At 46.5% G+C, this 20,515-nt stretch overlaps 1 protein-coding gene across 1 annotated transcript in view; it reads left to right on the top strand.

Moving 5' to 3' along the window:
- The window catches only part of LOC144781513 (inositol-trisphosphate 3-kinase B-like), a 944,304-nt gene that overhangs the window by 621,437 nt on the left and 302,352 nt on the right, over window positions 1-20,515 (top strand). The window contains exon 4 of the mRNA XM_078660403.1: window positions 18,799-20,374. Coding sequence (XP_078516529.1) covers window positions 18,983-20,374 — 1,392 coding nt within the window. The 5' untranslated portion in view covers window positions 18,799-18,982. The remainder of the gene's footprint in view (window positions 1-18,798; window positions 20,375-20,515) is intronic.

Genomic DNA, 20,515 nt, shown 5'->3' with positions numbered 1-20,515 from the left:
AAGGACGTGGTAACTATTTCTACTTCCTTAACTCGGTCCGCCATTTTATGAAAGTCGGCCCGGAGCAGTGTAACATCTGTTGATATCGTCCCCACTGTTGTTTGGACGCTCGAAAGGGCCGCCATAATGTCCTCCAGCGTTACCTTTTTTGGTCCGTCGCCGTCTGCCCCCTTGCCCGAGGAGACGCGCACCTCTGGGAGCGGCGGAAAGCCTTTGTCATACGCATATTTGTCCAATTTGGCCTGCGTATTCTGAATTCGCGGGCCCCTGCCCGACATTGCGGCGACTATGGCGAGCCCAGCGATGTACTATATTGCGTTAGTTGCCTTCTTTGGTGCGTTGGCAGGCGCAGAGTCACACACCGGTGTCCGCACGTGAGGCAGCAATGGCTATGGGTCGTGGCCCCAGCGTTTTGGCGTTAGGCGCTTTAGGGCTTGCGCTGGTAGTATGGGTTCTAGCCCCGGGCTCTCGGGCCCTTGAATGTGTCTGCGTCTCCTGCGCTGTGATAGCCGGCCACAGGGTCTCCCAGGGTCTGCTTATGCCGCTTGTGTGCTACGTCACTGGGTCATCAGTTCCTGAGGAAGGGGGGGAGCCGTGAGAAGTCCAACACCCCCGGTGTCTCAAACCCCCCGCAGTCGCTGCCACGTTCTGTGCCTCCCCACTGTTGGTTCGAGAGTGCCCACGGCCCCGTATGATCCAGGCCCCCAGCCGGTATTAGCTCTCCAGGCCTCACTGCACCAGCGACGCTCCTCCCGCCGTGCCGCTCCCGCCGTCACAGTAGCGCGCCACAAGTCACGTTGCTGCTCACTGTTTTCTCCGCCCGCGGGGCAACACTCGCCTTTGTCCGCCGCCTCCGCGCTTCAATCTCGGGTATGCAATCAAGCCAGGCCCCGGTCTCTGCTCAGACGATAGGACGCCACAGGCCGTTCAGGGTTTCGGGCAGTTCCCGATATCGGATTGATTCCGGAATGTCGCCGGTCAGTGCCGCCTGGTCCCAGACTCCAGCTCAGGCCCTTGGAGGATCGTAATTCAGCGGATAAATGTCCGGATTATTATGAAGGGCTACACCGTCCCTGGAGCTCTTAAACTAAGCAGCCATCTTGCTTGGCTGTTAGCCACGCCCCTCGGCTTTATTGCTTTTTAAGTGATTTAATAGAGGTCAGGATCTCAGTATCTTTAATGGGGGAACCTAATGTATTGTTCTCTTCATCAGAGAGTTTAGGAAGGTTTAGGGTGGCAAGGTATTTAGTGCAAGCTGCCGGGTCAAACGACAACTTGTTTCTGTAAAGGTCTTCATAAAAGGCTTTGAAGGTGTCAACAATTTTTCTCTGCGTGGTTTGTGTATTATTAGCCGAGTCCTTGATTGAGGTTATGGTAAGCAGTTGCTGCTTATGTTTAAGGTAGGAAGCGAGAGGTTTCCCCGCTCTGTTCCCATCGCAAAGTTTCAAGGCCTTGAACTTATTAACCCAGACACCTGCACGTCTGCTTAAGATGGTGTTATATTCGTATTTCTTTCTGACCAGTTGCTCTAAAGCAAGCTTGTCTGTTAGGTCGTTGGAATGGATGATTTCTAGGGATTTGATGTATTTTTCGAGTCTATCAAGGTCCATGTTTAATTTTTTATTGGTTTTTGCTCTGATGCCAATGATTATCCCTCTAATTGTGGCTTTTAACGCGTCCCAGACTGTGGAGGTGAGCATTTCAGGAGAGTCATTCAGGGAGATGTTTTAGTTTATGGCGTCCTCTATTGATTGCTTGTTTGCCGGGTCAGACAGGATTTCGTCATTAAAACACCAGCGTTTTGGGGGTAAAATCGAATGGGAACCCGCGAGTTTGACACTAACGCAAGCATGATCGGAAATCAATTTTGGGGCAATGTCAGTTTCTTCAATGAGGTGTGTGTAAGGGCTAGAGATTAGGATATAGTCAATTCTGGAGTAAGAATTTTGTGGGGCAGAACAAAAGGTATAGTGCTTCCCGTCAGGGTGTTGGAGCCGCAAGGAGTCTTTAAGTAGGAACTTACTACATAGGCATGTGAGTGATTCGTGGGAACGGGAAGGTTGGAATGAGCATTTTGAATGGCGGTCTAATAAAGGGTCCATGGGGAGGTTGAAATCTCCGCCCACAACTAGGAGTTCATCCTGTGGAATGGTCTCTAACGCTAGGGAGACTGAATCCCAAAAGTCGGGTGAGTCAGAGTTAGGGCCATATCTATTTAGCACATGGATTGGATCATCGTCTCGTAACAGGGGAGTAATCAGTAGTGTACCGTCCTTGTCGTGTGTATGCGAGGTGACCGATAACCTAGATTTATTTTAGATTAGGGTAATCACACCACCTTTTTTGTGATTCGCCGAGGAACAGAGGGTATGGGAGACCCCGTTAAGGATAATAAAGCGTGTGTCTTCCTCTGAGAGCTTAGTCTCTTGAAGCAGGATGACGTCCCCCTTTGTTTTAGAGAGGTACTCAAAGACCGTGTTTTCACAGGGTGGTTGAGACCCTTGACATTCAATGAGACTACAGTGAGGCTCTCTGTTAGGGAATTAGCCATAGTCAATTAGTTAATGGATGACGCCACGGAAGTCAGCCAGTACAAACCAGTCGATGTTAGGTGTGGAAATGCCAACTGGAAGTTTCGCGGTACAACGTTAGTGTGTGAGCATTTGAAAGAATATGAACTGAGCTATAACATAAATGTGTCAACCTTCACAACAAAAAAGAGGCACAAAAAGCAAATGGAAACGACAGATGAGGCGAACAACCTCAATTTATACCCCTCCCTACCCACCCCCCCCTTTCCCCCTCCCCCTCCTCCTCCCCATCCCTCCCTTCCCACCCACCCCAGTGTGAGCGATTTAGAGTGTGCGACGGTGTACCGTCTGCTAGCAGAACAGAGGGTATGAATGAGACAATTGAACTTCAGGCGAGATAGGTTAAGTAAGGAGCCCGCAAAAGACCCCCAGTCAATCTTTGACAGGAAATTATTAGCCTAGACAGTAATTAGTTAACCAATGAGTAACTGAGCGGCATAATGAATATAACAAAACAGTGCAGGCAAACATGAGCTGCGAGTGCATCTAGCATAGGTCACAAAATACCATGCAGAAAGGGCTGAGTAACCAGAATTATTCAAAGAATACTTATAAAAACCCTACAGGATAAGGAAGCATACCTTATGCTGTATCAAGTTGATAAACGTAACAGGTTAGTCATCAGGGAAAGAGAACAGGCAAAACGTTATAACCAGTGTAATTAGCAAAAAACTACTTGTGTGGCGGTAGGCAAGTCGCTGGTGATTCAGGTGTTTGAAGTTTCTTGAGAATCCGTTTTCCTCTTGTTGGATGAGCCACTTGACAGGCCCATGTTCTGTGTTGGGCAGTCTTCCAAGTGGCGCGCTATTTCATGGGGGTCCGAGAAGAAGAGTTGTTTGCCATGTTAAGTAATTTTGAACTTGGATGAGCCTGCAAAGGAAAACAGGATATTTTTTGCTTTTAGTTTGTCCCTCAGCCGGAGGAATCCTTTCCGTATTTCCACAGTTTCTTTGGAGAAATCCTGGGTAAATATTATTCTATGGCCTTCCCAGGAGATCTGGGGGTTCTTTCTTGCGAATTGCAGGATGGATTCGATGTGTTGGTACCTAAGCGGTTTGCAGATCAGAGGGCTAGGACCCTTCCTACCCTGGACATTGAATGTAGGAATTCTGTGCGCTCTGTCCAGGTCGAAGCCATGTTGAAATGTTATCCCTGTAATCATGGGAATCCATGCTTCTAAGAATGCCACACAAGAACCCGTGTCGGTTTCAGAATGCTCTGGTACGCCAACAATACGGGTGTTCCCCCTTCTGTTACGGTCCTCCAACTCGGCGTTTTGTCTTATAAGGTCATCCGTGGTGCTCTGGAGGCGCTGGATTATTTTTGACGACTGTGAGGTCTTGTCCTCCACATCACTCAGGCGCTGTTCTGCTTCGCTGAGGCTTTTATTCATGGTGCTCATGTCAGCCCTGATCACTGTAAGTTCCAGCTGCATGGAGTCCGTGTTGCTCTTGGTGGATTTGGCATGGTCGTGGACTTCAGCCAGTTTTTCGAGGATCATTTCCATTGAGGCTGATATGTCAGCTCTCGCTTTGATGGGGGATTCTGAGAGGGTAGGTTCAGGGCGTACTTTTTTTGAGTTGTTTCTGCCTTCCCTTTCTGTCATTGCTAGACAGGTTAAGCGGACTTGAGAGAGATAGGATGTGGCGGACACTACAACTGAGCCAGCGTTGTTGTTATTAGCCAGTTGGTCGTAATAAGCCGGTGAGCCGTAGGCAACGTGGAGTACTACAGGTTGGGAGATGGAAGGATGAGGGCTGCAAATGTACAGGCAGGTAGGTTGTCCGGTAGGTTGTCCGGCTATTCGCTTGTTGTGAGCCAGGTAAGTCTGAAAGTCATACTAGTACCCAACTAGGTGGGCGTCACTGCAAAAAGCAGCAGTTGCTTCCCAGCAAGTTTCTGCAGGGCCTGGGCCGGAGTGCACCACGTGACTCCACTGGTTCTGGTGCTGCGTACAGAGTGTGTGAGGCTGCTAAGGTGCGACCTGGGCAGATGCAATACAACACCTTCAGTAGAGAGTGGGACTCAGCAAAGATGGGCTGCGAGTTACAGCAGGGCATAGCAGACACAGCCAAGGAGCAGGGGCGATAGCGTTTGATAGCAGGAGAGACAGACCTTGGTGTTCACAGGCAATATGAGGGAGTTAGCATAGCGGCGCCTTTTTGAAAATGCGGGCGCAGGGTTCTGTGTGGGCAATTCTGGGTAGTTAGTATGACAGGAATGATCGTGTAGTGTTTCAACCAATAATCATTATGGCCATTTGAGAACGGTGTAGGAAGACATAAGGCAGGATGTACTGTGCTCAGTATCTCAGATCAGCGCTGGATAAGGCTGTCTCCAGATCCGGCATTTTAGGGTCAGGCACAGCGCTGAGAACTAAGCATTCCGAGTGCTTAAGTCGGCGGTTTTAGGCACCCACTTCACAGGTCGGGGCCGCGGTGAGAAGACCAGCGCTTCTGTGCAGGGAGCCGGACATCGGAGGCCCAGTGGCGTCAGGAGCGGTGAAAACTCGGCCGAGAGTGTGCCGCCATCTTAGGGTTCCGGCCTGGATGCCGGGGAGCGCAGAGTGTCACCTCGATTAACAGGGCAGGAGTGTAGAAAAGGGCCCCCGTTCACCGCTCCAAGAAACGAGGCTGGTAAGACGGATGAGTCATAGTAATGCAGCTTCAATTGGGTGCGTCTGGAGCCTGAAGAAAGGAATTATCGCTCCTCCGTCTGCAAAGCGACGCGATCAGGCAGCCATCTCCGCTGCCGTCCATGCCACACCCCCGACAGTCCTGTTTTTTATAGCATTGAAACCTGGATTAAAATTCAGACAGTGGTCCCATGAAAGTATGAAGACAAACAGACTTGCCAAACCCTGGTGATTCGAATACCTTGTAATTCACCAGGAAGTCTAGCCAACTGAGAGGATCCAAGTGCAAGAATATCAAAAGGTTCCTCACACAAATTGAGCACCTTCATATCAAATGGCAAACAACAATAAATAGTTTTGCTTTATTGTGCACAGTTTTATTTCTTGAGCTTATGTGTTCATTATTCCTTCAAAAGAAGAAACTTAATGTTCAGATCTAAGATATTTCTTTCTTTAGTAAGAGTTCGGCACAGTACTAGAGTGAGTGCCATTTTGAACCCACCAACTGTTAAGTGACTGGTGATAAACTATAATTTAGATTGATCCATAGTTAATACAGTACACCACGGACAAACCAGACATGTTCACTGGATGTGTTATATTATGTCCCTTGGGACCTGTGTGTTGCAGTCATTTTGCCTGCTTTTACTGAACGTCTTACAGGCACTGGCTGCCACAGGCGCTGCCAGATGCAGAATTTGTCCTTGCGCTTCAGTAGCTTAAACATTGATATCGAGTTTGCTCTCCTGTGTTTCTTCAAAGTGCTGTTCCCCATTGCAGAACACTAATGGTTTGGAACAATCCTAAGATTACTTGAATTTAAATTCCCTTCAAACCTCTATATGGGCATGCCAAATGTATAAGTTCTCCATTGTATTAATCCCTTCACTTACTGAGTTGCACGCAGCACACACGCAGCACTAGGCTTGACTTTTTAGGAGAATATTAGATACCAACTGTTCACTATAAGTGTACTGTAGAACAATCTGTTTGCAAATTAAGTTATCAGCTCCATGCTCCTGGGGCATGCATGTAAGTATTAGAACAAACAAGATGGATCAGAATGGCTTGATAATTGTCACATTTTCAGAATAACTTGTGACTATGTAAATCTTTTCCATTTAGAGACATTATAGCTCGTGGGGATGTCCTTGAAGACAATATTTCCTCAATATTGCTTTCATTGAGGAACCTTGGACACCTCTGGCTTCGAAGACTAACTAGGAGAGAGTCAGGTGAAATGCAGGAGTTAGTGGTAGTAGAGTGAAGGAGGGCAGGGCTTCAGAAATGGAATGCTATGTTGAATGAGCAAAAACTGAGATGAAGCAAGACAGACATGCTTCTAGAGTTGTCATGTACGTGGAGACTGGGATGAGCGCAACAGCTTTGTCACTGTGTAGGGATCCCAGCACATAACAGTGATCCCAGGTAAGACGCATTGTGTTGCAACTGTTCTTTGAAAGTAAGTCCAATTCAATTTAATTTTCATGGTTAATACAGAATTGTGTTATTTATCAGTTGTATCCATGCGGAGCCACAGCTACACTGTGTCACCTTTAATTGCTACCCATTGTCTCCACCCCGAGACGCACCCACGGACCCTTCATCTGCCAGTCCTGCAAGTTCTCCTGCACCCGGACCTGCACTGCACCAGCACCCATCAAGCCGAACTCCAGCAGCACCCACCTGAAGTGCATCCTGCTCAACACCCGCTCCGTCCACAGACACGCCGTCGAGCTCTGGAACCTGCTCGACACCACAGCCCCAGACGTCGCCTTCCTCACGGAAACCTGGATGAACGCCTCCTCAGCGCCCGACACCGCCATCGCCATCCCGGACGGCTACAAGATCATCCGGAGGGACCGCGTCAACCAGACAGGAGGAGGCATCGCCATCATTCACAGGAACACCATCCGCATCACGACCAACACCGACGACACCATCGCACCCGCCGAACACCTGCACTTCCAGATCCACGTCAACCCCAAGACCACCCTCAGAGGCACCCTCATCTACAGACCCCCGGGACCACGCACACAATTCAGCGAGGACATCGCCGACTTCATCAGCCCGCTCGCCCTCCCCTCAGCCGACTACATCCTCCTCGGGGACCTCAACTTCCACCTGGAGAACAACGACGACCGCAACACCACCACCCTGCTGGAAAACCTCGCAAACCTGGGACTCAAGCAGCTGGTGACCACCCCCACCCACCTCGCCGGACACACTCTCGACGCCGTCTTCTCATCCAGCACAGACATCGCCTTCAGCCACGCCACAGGACTCCACTGGACGGACCACAGCTGCGTCCACTTCACCTTCAGAAGAACGACGACCCACCACCACCAGCAACAGGTTGCCCGAAGAAGCTGGAACAAGATCACAGCCGACCAGCTTGCCGCTTCCCTGAGTCAGCACCCTCCCGCCAGCTCAGCGAACCCCAGCCAGGCCGCCGACAACCTCACGAAGTGGATCAGCAACTGCGCGGACGAACTCGCCCCTCTGAGGACCCCGCCCAGCAGACCCGGCAGCAAGAAAGCCCCATGGTTCACCGACGAACTCAAGAGCTCCAAGAAGAACTGCCGAGCCCTCGAGAAAGTCTGGAGAAGGGAACCAACACCGGACAACATGACCACCCTCAAGCTTGCCACCCGGAAGCACCACCAACTGATCCGCGCCACCAAGAAAACTGCATTCAAGGACCGACTGGACAACAACGCACACAACTGCAAGGAACTCTTCAACATCGTGAAAGAGCTCTCCAACCCCAACGCCGGAAACAACGACATCACCCCATCGCAAGACCTCTGCAACTCCCTCGCCTCCTACTTCCACAACAAGATCGCGGACATACACAACAGCTTCAGCATTCAACCATCGCACACAACGACCGCAGCAACGCCGCCCACAACCACCCTCCGCGCCTGGACTCCGATCAGCACCGATGACACCGTCCGCATGATGAACTCCATCCACTCCGGATCTCCGACCGACCCCTGCCCTCACCACGTCTTCAACAAGGCCGACGCTGTCATCGCACCCCACCTGCGGGACATCGTCAACACCTCCTTCGACACCGCCACCTTCCCGGAGAGCTGGAAGCACGCCAAACTCAGCGCTCTACTAAAGAAACCAACAGCGGACCCCACCGAACTCAAGAACTACCGCCCCATCTCGCTCCTCCCGTTTCCAGCCAAAGTCATTGAGAAGACCGTCAACAAACAGCTGGCCGCCTTCCTCGAGACGAATGGATCCCTCGACCCCTCACAGTCTGGCTTCCGAGCCAACCACAGCACCAAGACCGCCCTCATCGCTGCCACCGATGACATCCGAGCCCTGATGGACAACGGAGAAACAGCGGCCCTCATCCTCCTAGACCTCTCCGCTGCATTCGACACTGTCTGCCACCGCACCCTAGTACAGCGCCTCAGCAACGTCGGAATTCAGGAGAAGGCACTGGAATGGATCATCTCCTTCCTCGACGGAAGAACACAGAGAGTCCGTCTACCACCGTACAAGTCAGAGGCCACCGAAGTCATCTGCGGCGTCCCACAAGGATCCTCGCTGAGCCCCACCCTCTTCAACGTCTTCATGAGCCCCCTCGCGCCCATCGCACGCCAACACAACCTGAACATCATCTCCTACGCCGATGACACCCAGCTGATCCTCTCACTGACCAACGACCCCGCCGCTTCCAGAGCCAACCTTCACGAAGGGATGAAAGATGTAGCCGAGTGGATGACGACCAGCCGCCTGAAACTGAACTCAGACAAGACGGAAGTCCTCATCCTGAGCTCCTCGCCCTCCGCCTGGGACGCACCCACACCGACAGACCACGCACGCAACCTGGGCTTCATCCTGGACTCCTCCCTCTCCATGACCAGACAAGTCAACGCCGTCTCCTCGTCATGCTTCAACATCCTGCGCATGCTACGGAAGATCTTCCGGTGGATCCCCACCGAGACCAGGAAGACGGTCACCCAGGCCCTCGTCACCAGCCGACTGGACTACGGCAACGCCCTCTACGCCGGAACCACCGCCAAGCTCCAGAAGAGACTCCAGCGGATCCAGAACGCCTCAGCCAGACTCATCCTCGACATCCCCCGACGCAGCCACATCTCCGGACATCTGAGAGACCTGCACTGGCTCCCCGTCAACAAGAGAATCACCTTCCGTCTCCTCACCCACGCACACAAAGCCCTACACGATCAAGGCCCGAGCTACCTCAACAACCGCATCAACTTCTACGCTCCCAAACGCCACCTCCGATCAGCCAGTCACGCCCCCGCATCCGAAGAACGACAACAGGAGGAAGGTCCTTCTCCCACCTGGCGGCCAAGACCTGGAACTCCCTCCCGACCGACCTGCGCCTGACCCAAGACCACCTCTCCTTCAGGAAGAAGCTCAAGACCTGGCTGTTCGAGCAGTAGCAGCACCCCCCCCCCCCAAGCGCCTTGAGACCCTCCGGGTAAGTAGTGCGCTCTATAAATGTCCTTGATTGATTGATTGATTGATTGAAAATGTTAATGCATCTCTCACAGGAAAATTGGTTTTATGCTATGGCAAATAAACTAACTCCAATCAGCTAAATTTGCACTTCAATAAACCACTCAAAGCTATTTGCAGTCCCCAAAAATAAGCTCAGCTGCACCAGGGAGCATTCTAAAAATAATTGTCTCCCTTCAGCCAGATACATCTTCTTCTGTTTAACTCGTGTCTGCTACCAGTTACACGCAAAGGGCTTATTGTCATTGAGAAAAAAAGCCCAGCTTTTTGCAACGATCTACATCAATTGCAAATGTTTTGATGTTCTACATGCTAGACTTTGCCATTGTAAGGAAAATGTTGCTGCTTGTTCCAAATCGTTTCATTTCATCCCCATTCTAGCCTTTTTATCCACTATGGCCTTTGATGTGCTGAAGGATTCCTTCAAAGAGTTGACGTTATTTTTGTGTGTAGTGATACCACCTATGCATGGTCCATTTTAATGTTTGTACAGTCACTATTGGACCCTAAGATTACTTGCTGCACATATTTGCTCATGTTTTACTACTTTAGTGAACACTCATTAAGTACTGTATACAGAATCATAGTGCATTGTGATTTTTGTCCTTAAATTAGCCCCTGCAACCACTTGATATTGAGCTAGGTAGAAGACAAATAAATAATATTGAAGAAGAACAGCTGAGTTTGCGGATCACTGCAACTAACCATGTGGATAGTTTATGCAAAAAACAATAAAGAACACAACAGCTGAAAAAGGTCAAGCACTTCATTTCCACTAGTTTCATAAATCAAAAGATAAGTGCAACAACTCCCAGCATCTGCCGTTGAAAGATGCCAATTTAGTATAAAAGTCCACACAAGAGGAAGGTGCACTGGATAGAAGTCAAACAGGAGCCACACTTGTATTCCGAAAAAGTTCTTCTTTTTATTTAATCTTGTTTTCTTTAAAACCGGCACACAGCCAACGCGTTTCGTTCCCTAGTGCCACGGAACTTCGTCAGGGCTTTCTGGAAATATAAGTTAATATATGAAAAACTGGAATAGTCCAAGGTCGATCAAATACAGATGTTTACGAGATCATGTATGATTCAATCAATTTTGAATGGTCCATGTAATTCTGGATCAAACAACAGGTTTCAGAAAGGCTCACATAAATTCGAGGAATGCTTCCAAAAGTTTCTTTAAACAGATTTTTGACTAAATAAAACTATAATTCAATAATAGTCACCAGGTAGAATCATGGACTTATAAATATAATTACACCCGGGTGTGAGTAGGACCCGTTGTCAATATCTTAATAAATTGAAACTTATATCCAGTGAAAATCACAAAATTGGAACATGGGCTAGTAAATATAAAGGCACATGGGTGTAAGTAGAACCCACTGTCAATATCTGTCAATATCTTAATAAAAATGAAACCAGTATCCAATGGTAGTCACAAGGTTTGTTCTTGTGTATTCCCATATTAAAGTCTACTTGTGTGTCTATACATTCTTGCTTATGTTATTGTTTGCTGTACTTTGTAAAGTGCTCTGAAGTAGTAGGGCCAGTTCACACTATATAAAAACATTGAATACATTTGCCTGATTGGACTTGTAACTCTTTAGAATAGCTGTAATTTTTAGGATGAGTTTAAGTCAACTGCAAACATTCAGTGTCAACCAGTTAAAAAACTGTAAGGCCGTTGGTGACCTTCTATTGCTCAACACATGCGGCATGGCTAAGAGACAACTGCGGAGTCTGTCACAGACAACAGTGGAATGTAATTACCTTCACAAACCATTCAGTGATATTACCTCAGATTCTTAATTCTAGACACATACCTTCTACCAATATTTCCGTCTTACAGACAAGAATGATTATTGCATCTTTTCTCAAACAGTAAAGTAGGATGTAAACCAAAAGAATTGCATATAATACTGCGCGATTGTACCTGCAATGAGTCCTTATTGCATAGGGCCCATGTCATGCTATTTTGTTTCAAACCAAATGGACACTTCACGTGGTAGGGATGTTATCAGCTTCATTAGAAACACCACCCAAGCCTAAAGATAAAATATTATGGTTGCTTTGACTGGAGGGACCAGTTAGATATTTCCATACACAGTAGCTTGCAAAGATATAACGTACTGTGACTCTAGGGTCTACGGCAATGCGTTGACTTTCCCAGCTATCACTCATGATCCTACTATTGATGAGAGTAAGGTGCAACTGCAGTGCCCAAATAAGGATAGTGGTTCCCGCTTTGATCAGATCCCTTGACATTAGCTCTGAATCAATATAGGCCTGGGTGAAATGTGAGCATTCAAGTTGCTCATCAGAAGTACAAAGTTACTGTGGAGCTCCACTGACATAACTTCCAAGGCCTTCATGACATATGATACCAATGTCTTGTTCTGGCTACCAAGGCAGATACATATATTAGCTGGAATCACATTTGAAAACTGAACTGGTTAAACCTCTCTACCTATGCTGGAGTTAGATTTTACATTGTGAATCCAGAACCATATAGTTCCAAACCTTACATGTGGAAAGTATGACTGCAAACACTTACATGGAGTGCCCTTTATTTGATGCCACAGTTGAGGACAGTGGTAGGTAGGTTTTCCTGTTTGCAAGGTTATGTGGGGTCATACCAGAATGCTATCCTAGGGTTTTCTTTGTTTTAATTGGTTGGCTCTGTTAGCCTGCAACTGATGTTCTATGTTTTCAGGCAGGTGGAATATTTGCTGACTGGCACAGGTAGCTGTGAATGGATTCTCCAATACATTGGCACTTCTACATACCAGGTGGGAATGTTATGCTTTCACATTTTGGTAACACGTTTTTCTGGTGCACCCACCTCCTGATCCTATTGTGTAGGTAAAGTGCATAGTGATTGTAGAGGAGGAGTGGCTATTGCTGTACGATTTGTCCCTGCAAAGGTTCCTTACGGGCTGTGATTTGGAGGGGGTTAGCTTCACGGATGCAGGGGCAGGTAATCACAGTAAATTTGGAGGAGGAAGCAGTTGAGGTGGCTTGGTCACAGGCCTTTCTGTTTGTGGCATTGAGGAGTGGCCTGTTGGTCTGTGCAAAGAGGTATGTGCTAGTACTTTACTTCAGGAGCGTTGTCCAATGCCAGCAGCCACCAACATCATTGCTTCGCGTTCTAAGCTGGAATGCTAAATCAAACAGGGGTTATTAAGCGCCCTACTCACCCGTGATGTGTTCGTGCCGTGGGATGCCAAGGACAAGTCGGGTGGCGGTATTCTGTATCGTCTGGAGTTTTTAGAGTAGGGACTTGTTTATGCGGGTGTATAATGCATTTATATAGTCCAGTCTGCTGGTGATGAGTGCGTGGGTGACTATATTCCTTGACTCTGGGGGGATCCATTATGCTTAGGCATATGCATTGGCATGCAAGCAGGGCTGCATGCAGAACACATTGGCAGATAGTGTTTGAGGAGGAAGTTAATATAGATTATCCACTGTGTATTGAGCATATTGGTCAGCAAACCCCTGTATCAAAAAGAGAATTGGTTCATAATGTCTTCATACTCAGTGGCCGATTACGATGTCTTTAGGAAACTCTTCCGACAGAATCTGTTTCCGAATCGCTTCCAAACAAATCAGGTTTTGTCTGTGTTCCGAACCACCATTGACAAAAGAGGCTGTTGGCGAAAACCTTGCACCCTGTGGCAGGCACCCCATGGTGCCTGCCACACTGTGCATGCATGGGAAGGGGGACCCATGAGTACTCCCACGGGCTCGATTCGTAGGGCCACGGGTGAAGGGGGGCCTGCTATGGGCCATCAAAGTGAGATTCCGACAGGCAAGCTGTCTTGAAACAACCGATTCGGTAAGGCTGTCCGAATCTGACATCCTAATCGCTCGGCTGGAAACACGGTCTTTAGACCGCTACGATTCGTCTCCAACCGACTTGGTTACTCCCAATGGCTTTCAGAACCGAGTCGGACAGTCCGAAACGCTTTCCAACCATTGTAATCGCTCATTGGGAAAAGTGTCTGAGTCGGTCGGAAAGGCGGATTCTGAATCGGATTCGGACAAATTAAATGCCGTTCGGAGCCATTCCGGACTACATCGCAATCAATCTCTTAATTGGGGGAAATTTAAAAAGTGAAGTGCACCGATTGGGGTTAGAGTGTATTCACTCTGTCACTTTAAAACCATTTCAAAGCAGTATTTTACTGCTCACCATGAGTAGACCATGTGCCAATCCACCACCCCAATTTTTCAGTGTGCCCAATCTATCATGCATGAAATGGGTTAGAATGTTCAACACTGATATATTAGCTATCAGTTTTGATACTTTTCACTCCAGTAGGAAAAATGCATTTTTATTGAATTGAAACTTCTGGGCAAGGAAGCTGAGGAAGTATTTGAAAATCTACCAGCCACCACAGAGGGTAGATCCCAGAGTCTGAGACTGTTTTACAGCGGCTTGGATTAAAAATAATTTTACTGAAGAGCTACACATTGTGATGGACATCAGCATATCAAGGAGCCTATGTATTCATATGTGTAGGCTTTCAGACGTTTCTCAGCAGATTGTGGGTTTGGCCTTACCGTGTACACTTACTAAAAGATCAATTGATTATTCACTGTTCAAAAAGATCCAGGAGCAGCTCCTTTGCCAACTAAATCCATTGTTGCAGGAGCAGTCAATTGCATGATTCAAAACTATAAATATTTGAAATCAACCCGTTGAGGTGGTGGTGATTTCACTTAGAGAGAGAAATATATACGAATCTTGGAGTGCAATTTCGACAGAATAACATAGAAAAAGTTATGTGTAATAGACATTCAGCACAACTTAAGCTGTGTCAGGGCAGGAACAAAGAATGCTCTAAGTGTGGCAAAAGGGGTAATGCTAGGAGTGTGTTTTATCAGGTGCAAACAATAGTGTGCTGCTGATTCAGCAGTATTCTTGGTCAGACGTCGAACTGAAGGGATATATGGTGGTGTACATGGAATTGGATGAGAAAACGGTGCGATTACTAAGGGGGTAACATGGTTGTGCACAGGTAGATACGAGTCAAATTGAAATGGTGCTATCTGTGTGCATTGATGAAGAACCATCTTGAACTCCTTCTTGTGATGTAGTGGTGGATGCAATAGTGGTGGGCATTTTGGTGGATTAAGGCTCTCCAGTCACAATATTGTCTGATTAGTATTTGTATGAGGATTGGCAAAACAAGTGTTTTCACATTTTGTAATGGATATACAGTTCCAACATAAAACTGTTGTGGGGAAAGTATATGTGGCATCCAAGGGCAGCAGCACCAAGGTAAATTGGGATTAACTTTGCATCTCTGTGCCATCAACCCAGTGGTATGTCCAGAATGGTGTGGTTGAAAACTTATTGGATTGTCACAAGAGTCGATTTCGTAAGGAGTTTTGGCAAGGTGATGGGGGTTTCTCATCACATCCAGTTAAAGGGAAATGCTATTACAATTTGACACAAAGTGATGGCTGCTCCTTTGGCTTTGAGTAATGAGTCGCCATAGACACTGGATGACGTGTAAGGAAGCGATGATTGAACGGGGCAATGCTTCAGAATGGATTAGCCCAGTGAATAACAGAAAAGTTAAGATTGTGCGTGAACCTCCGGTCTCTGAACAAACAGATTGTAGATTACTGTCATCCACTACCTCCAATTCAAGCTGGATGAGGCTACATTTTTGTCAACCATTGATTTAAAGTTAGCTTACCACCAGATTGTGCTTACTGAGGAGACCTGCCATATCATCGCCTTCATTACTTCTAATTGCTGCACTTGGATGGCATTTAGGGTGCTGTCAGTAACCTCCTAAGTTCCTAAGTTTTCAGATGCTGATGCATTGCTTCTTTGGATACGCTGAGGGGGGAGGGTCAGTGCCTTCCATGATGACATCTTGATGTATGCTGACTCATTTGAGATGCTTTGTAAAACTTGGTATCAGGCGTTAATCTTTGCTAAAAAAGAAAGGGTTGACAGCACAAGTTGAGAAGTGCAAATTTGTAACCTCAAAGGTTGAATGTCTAGTGCACCGAATTACCAGTGGGAGGATTGCACCTAAAGAACTAATTTTGAAAACAATTGAGATAATTACGGTGCTAGAGAATAAGGATCAGTTGAGATCTAATCTAGGGTTCTGTGAATACTTTTTGTTGGTTTAGAATTTTATAGTGTTAGCCATGTCTTTAGAAACGTACTTACAAAAGAGTCAAAGTACAATTGGGAGAAGAAGTAGGCTGGGCTTTTACAAAGCTGAACAAAGAAATTATTAGTGGCACTGTCTTCTTATATTAATGATGCTAGAAGTATTATTATGGTGGATATTCCAGTGCAGTCTTGAGTAAAGAGAAACAGATGAGGTGGAGAATGCACTATAGCATTTGCGTCAAGACTGTTGTATGAGGCAGAGTAGAAATACTCAGTGATTGTGAGGGAGGCTTAGGGGTGTGCCTGGAGTGTGGAATACTTAAGGACATATGTGCAGGGAGTAATGATTCAGCCAAGAACAGATCAAAACCATTGGTGTTTACTTTGTCTAAAAATAGAGTGGGTAAGGGGTATTGCAGTGTCAGAGGAGATTGTCTTTTGCGGTTGCCTATATGTCAGTAGGTTATGTTGACAAAGGTGATTAGCGAAGAGGGTGGGGTAGCTTCTGTCGATGTGGTGGCAGGAGTAAATCACATACTGACCAAAGAGGACTGAATGTGAGCAAGTTTACAAAACATTATGTTGAACAAGGTTAAACATTATCTGTTGAGTGGATAGCCTAGAAAAATTTAATTATCTCATGGGTTACAAGTGTATTGTAAGATACAAGAAGAACTGTCTGTGTAGGATGGTGAGATGATGAAAGGTACCCATTGGTTTTTGATCTCAAATCTTGGAGTTGGCACATTTTTGTTACATTGATGAGACAAGAACTGGCCAAAAGTACAGAGAAGTATTCTGGTGGCCATATATGGAGTCAGAAATCAAGTTGTTTGTTAAGAATTGTGCGGTATGTCATTGCGTTTAAAACTACGGTAGTGGAAAAAGTGGTAAAGAAATTAGCTGATCGACCATGGAAGAAATTTACTTAGATCTGTTGAGGCTGTCTGAGGGTATTGAACATAGTGAGGAGGTGCTTTGCTTATGGTTGATTATTTTTCCAGATGAGTTGAATTAAAGTGGCTAAACACTCCTGATACAGATACTGGAATTGAGTTTTTGAGGGCGAGATTTACTCTCACATTGAATAATAGTACACAGTTTGCAACTTATAAATTGCAGAAGTTGTTCAAGAAGTAGGGAATAAAGCATAAACGTACAGTTTTGTACACTCCCAATATGAATTGGGTACTGGAAAGAATTAATAGGTTAATAGTGGACGGGGTCAGTTAGCAATAAAGTCAGGCCTGAATGTTAAAGGGGGTTTACAAGTTCTTGTGGTTGTACATTGTCAGCTTATTGAGTAATGGATCCTGGTGGAATCTGGGAAAAGTTGCCATGGTGAACAGAGGCACTTCACACAAGATGAACATTTTGGTAAAGTGATTTTGCTGTTTTTGGTGGTGGATCCAAACACGATAGTCCAGGAGGTATGACAAGTACAGAGCTTTAATGTAAGGATAAGGTGCAATTACATGGACAGCAGAAAGATTTGGGTATCACATCAACTGGGTGTCGAATTAACTGGACTGTCTAGGGTAGCGTGTAAAAAGAGTTATACACGAAATTCTAAGGCACTTTGCAAAGAGAGTTGTGCACTTGAGGAATAATCAGGTTCCAGGAACAAATGTGTTCTGAAAATAATTGACGACTATCTAATGTATTAAATGATGGGATTGTCACAAGTATTTTTCCACACAACATCTTCATAAAATTAGGTTGTTTCTTGTTTTGGACTCTTTTTTCATCCTTTCTTTTTGATTATTTGTCTTTTTTTATTTCCAAAGGGGCAAATGTGTAGTAGATAGGTTTTCTTTGTTATGTAGGTTATAGAGGTCATTCTAGAATGTTATTTTTGGGTTCTCTTGATTTAATTGTTGGGCTTTGTTAGCCTACAACTTTATGTTCCTAGTTCCAGGCAGTTGGAGTATTTGCTGACTGGTACTTGCTTCTGTTGCCTCCCATTAAATTGGCATTTTTACTTACCAGATGGTAATGTGATTCGTTCACAAGTACTGATTACAGTATTACGATGGAAAAGTAATTGATTCATCACCCAGTTTTCTTGTAAGGCAATAATATGTAAATCCCACTCTGTGGTATTCCGCGGAGTTACCTAGACAAATCCGCAAGATTCTGCCGAGATCCACGGGTGGAATTTGGTGCGTTGTGCTGCTCGCTCTGATTTTTAGCACTGGGAGCTTGTTCCTCGCTGTAAAATCAGTGCAAACAGCACCACACATTGCTCCAGAGGGTGCTGCTTCTTTCTGAAACTCAAGTAGATTTTCTACACAAGCGATAGCTTTCTCAATGCAAACGATCGCTACCTGCCTGACCACCCTCGTTGAGAACTCTCGCCAAGAGGCGTTCTAGCACCCGAAAATTGCACTAGGGGACACAAATGTGCACTTGAGAAAAAATTGTGCCATGCGGTGGTTGGTAGAGTTTTCCTGTAACTCTGTGTTCCAAGTGGAACGTGGAGTGGGGAAAACTTCACAAACTCCGCAAGTGGAGCAGAATTTTCTCTCTCCTATTTCTTACAAGGTTGTGGCCACTCAGTTTTGTAGTTCTCCTTGTGCTTGTTATTAAACCACACACTCAGTTCCTAGTGAAGTGTGACTTTCTTCATTTACACTTTGATTCTTGAGACAAGTCAGACCACATCACCTTTCATATTATATATTTACCACAGAGATATATTTTTGATAGTTTGTGTTTAAAATAAATTCTATCAATTTCAAAGAAATACCTTTACATCTTTTCATGTCAGTAAAGCAGGGCCTTATTGCATACAAGCTGAGGAGGTTGTACAATAATTATTTGCAAAATAAGTACCACAAGTGTGTATGTGTGCTAATAGTTTTGTTTGCTATGAGTGGTAATAATGTTATTTTCTTTTTTATATTTCTTAATCTGCAGAAGACCTGAGAAATCTTATGCAGTTCTCTTGAACAGCAATCACAATAATAGAAGGAGCTAATTCAGGAGATTGGATTTGGAAATAAGACCCCTCGGAGAGCAGCCGGTGGCACCCTCCCTTCAAAGCCACCAAGCCTAGCTGCAAAAGCACATCATCACCCAAGGACTAGATACAACTCCCAACATGGGCCAAAGAACATCCAGGTGCGGGAGGAAAGAGAAGGCAACGACTAAGAAGTCTTTAACACTATGCCTGGACTGTAGCCTGCACAGGAGGAAGAAAAGACGGCGAATGAAAATCCATATGATCCCTAGCAGGGAGAAAGAGGAGTGGAGGAGCAGGGAGCAAGTATCACCTCTGCTGCAGCAGGACAAGGGTGAAACCAGGGAGGAGTTGAATGGGACCATGCCCAGGGACTGGAAGCAGGAGGGACAGGATGATTCTGGAATGAAGTTAGGCGGAGAAGAGCGGGAAGGACAAGGTAGGAGAGAGGGCCAAAAGGTGCCTCAGCTAACAGGGCAGGACATAAAGGAGGAGGTGAAATTCAAGATTGACCAGGAGGGGACCATCTGCAGTATAGTGAGCTCAAAGCTGGACACTGGCAGGAGACAGCATCAAAAGCAACATTTGGTCCAGCCTTTGAAGGTGCTCCACAGGGAGACCGAGAATATGAGGGAACAGCAGACAGCACAGGAGTACGGGAGTTCTCAGAGTGGGTCTACAAGTGAGCCACAGATTTCCCAGGACAGAACATTGAATGAACCAGGAAGCCTTCTGGAGATAAATAAGGAACAAAGGAGCTCCCAAGATTGTACAGTGAAGGAGCCATCAGTGCCCATCAATAACGGATTTGAATTTACAATGTGCTATGAAGAATTGACAGACACAATACAGATCACATCCCTGGAACAGAGCAACTCCATTGTGAGTGTTTCACAAGTCAAGACATTGCATGAGCAGTTGAGAGGCAGCAATGACTGTATTAAGGTACCACAAGATGACACTTTAGAAAGAGGTGCCCACAGCAGTACAAAGATAGGCCTTGTGGTCCAAGAGAGCCAAGTCCCAGCCATCACAGAGAGCCATAGGAGGTTGGAGGATGTAGTATTCCCACAGAACTCGAGTGCTGAAAGTGACAGGACCTCTGCTGCTATCACACCAGAAGTTGATATATGGACTGCCTCTCAGGTGGATTCAGCCTCTCAGTTCCAACAGAGAAGGACTCCCAAGGATCTGAACTTTTCAGGTCCCATCCCGCAGCTAATAGTCACCCAGGAGCCCAGCCCATGCCGGAGCCTTAACGAGGACCAGGACATCCCTTGCCTGCACCACGGTGAGCTAGGTCCTGATCCCAAGGGTCTGGGTGAGGTGGAGTCACCGTGCTCAGACAGCGGCTGCGGGGGCTCACCAGTACCCTATTTCTTCCTCCGTAAGATGTCCAGCTCCTCCTCTGCCGGCCTTTCCTCTGCCTCCTCATTTGATGAATCAGAGGATGATTTTGGTGGAAGCGACCTGGAGCACAGTGGGCACCACCTAATCCCTACCCTTGGAGGTAGCCCAGAAGACTGCGTAAGAGTAAGCACCCACTGCAATTTAAAATATCTCATCTGTTTGTGCTGTTTATACGGGAAAGCTATGGTGTAAACATCCTGCTAGGCACTTGGAGACATTATGAAGAGGGAACAGTTGGTTAATTGGGATAGTTGAGCATTTGTA

The sequence above is a fragment of the Lissotriton helveticus genome, chromosome 9 (assembly GCF_964261635.1).
Source record: "Lissotriton helveticus chromosome 9, aLisHel1.1, whole genome shotgun sequence".
NCBI classification, from domain to species: domain Eukaryota; kingdom Metazoa; phylum Chordata; class Amphibia; order Caudata; family Salamandridae; genus Lissotriton; species Lissotriton helveticus.
This window is presented reverse-complemented; position numbering and strand designations above follow the sequence as displayed.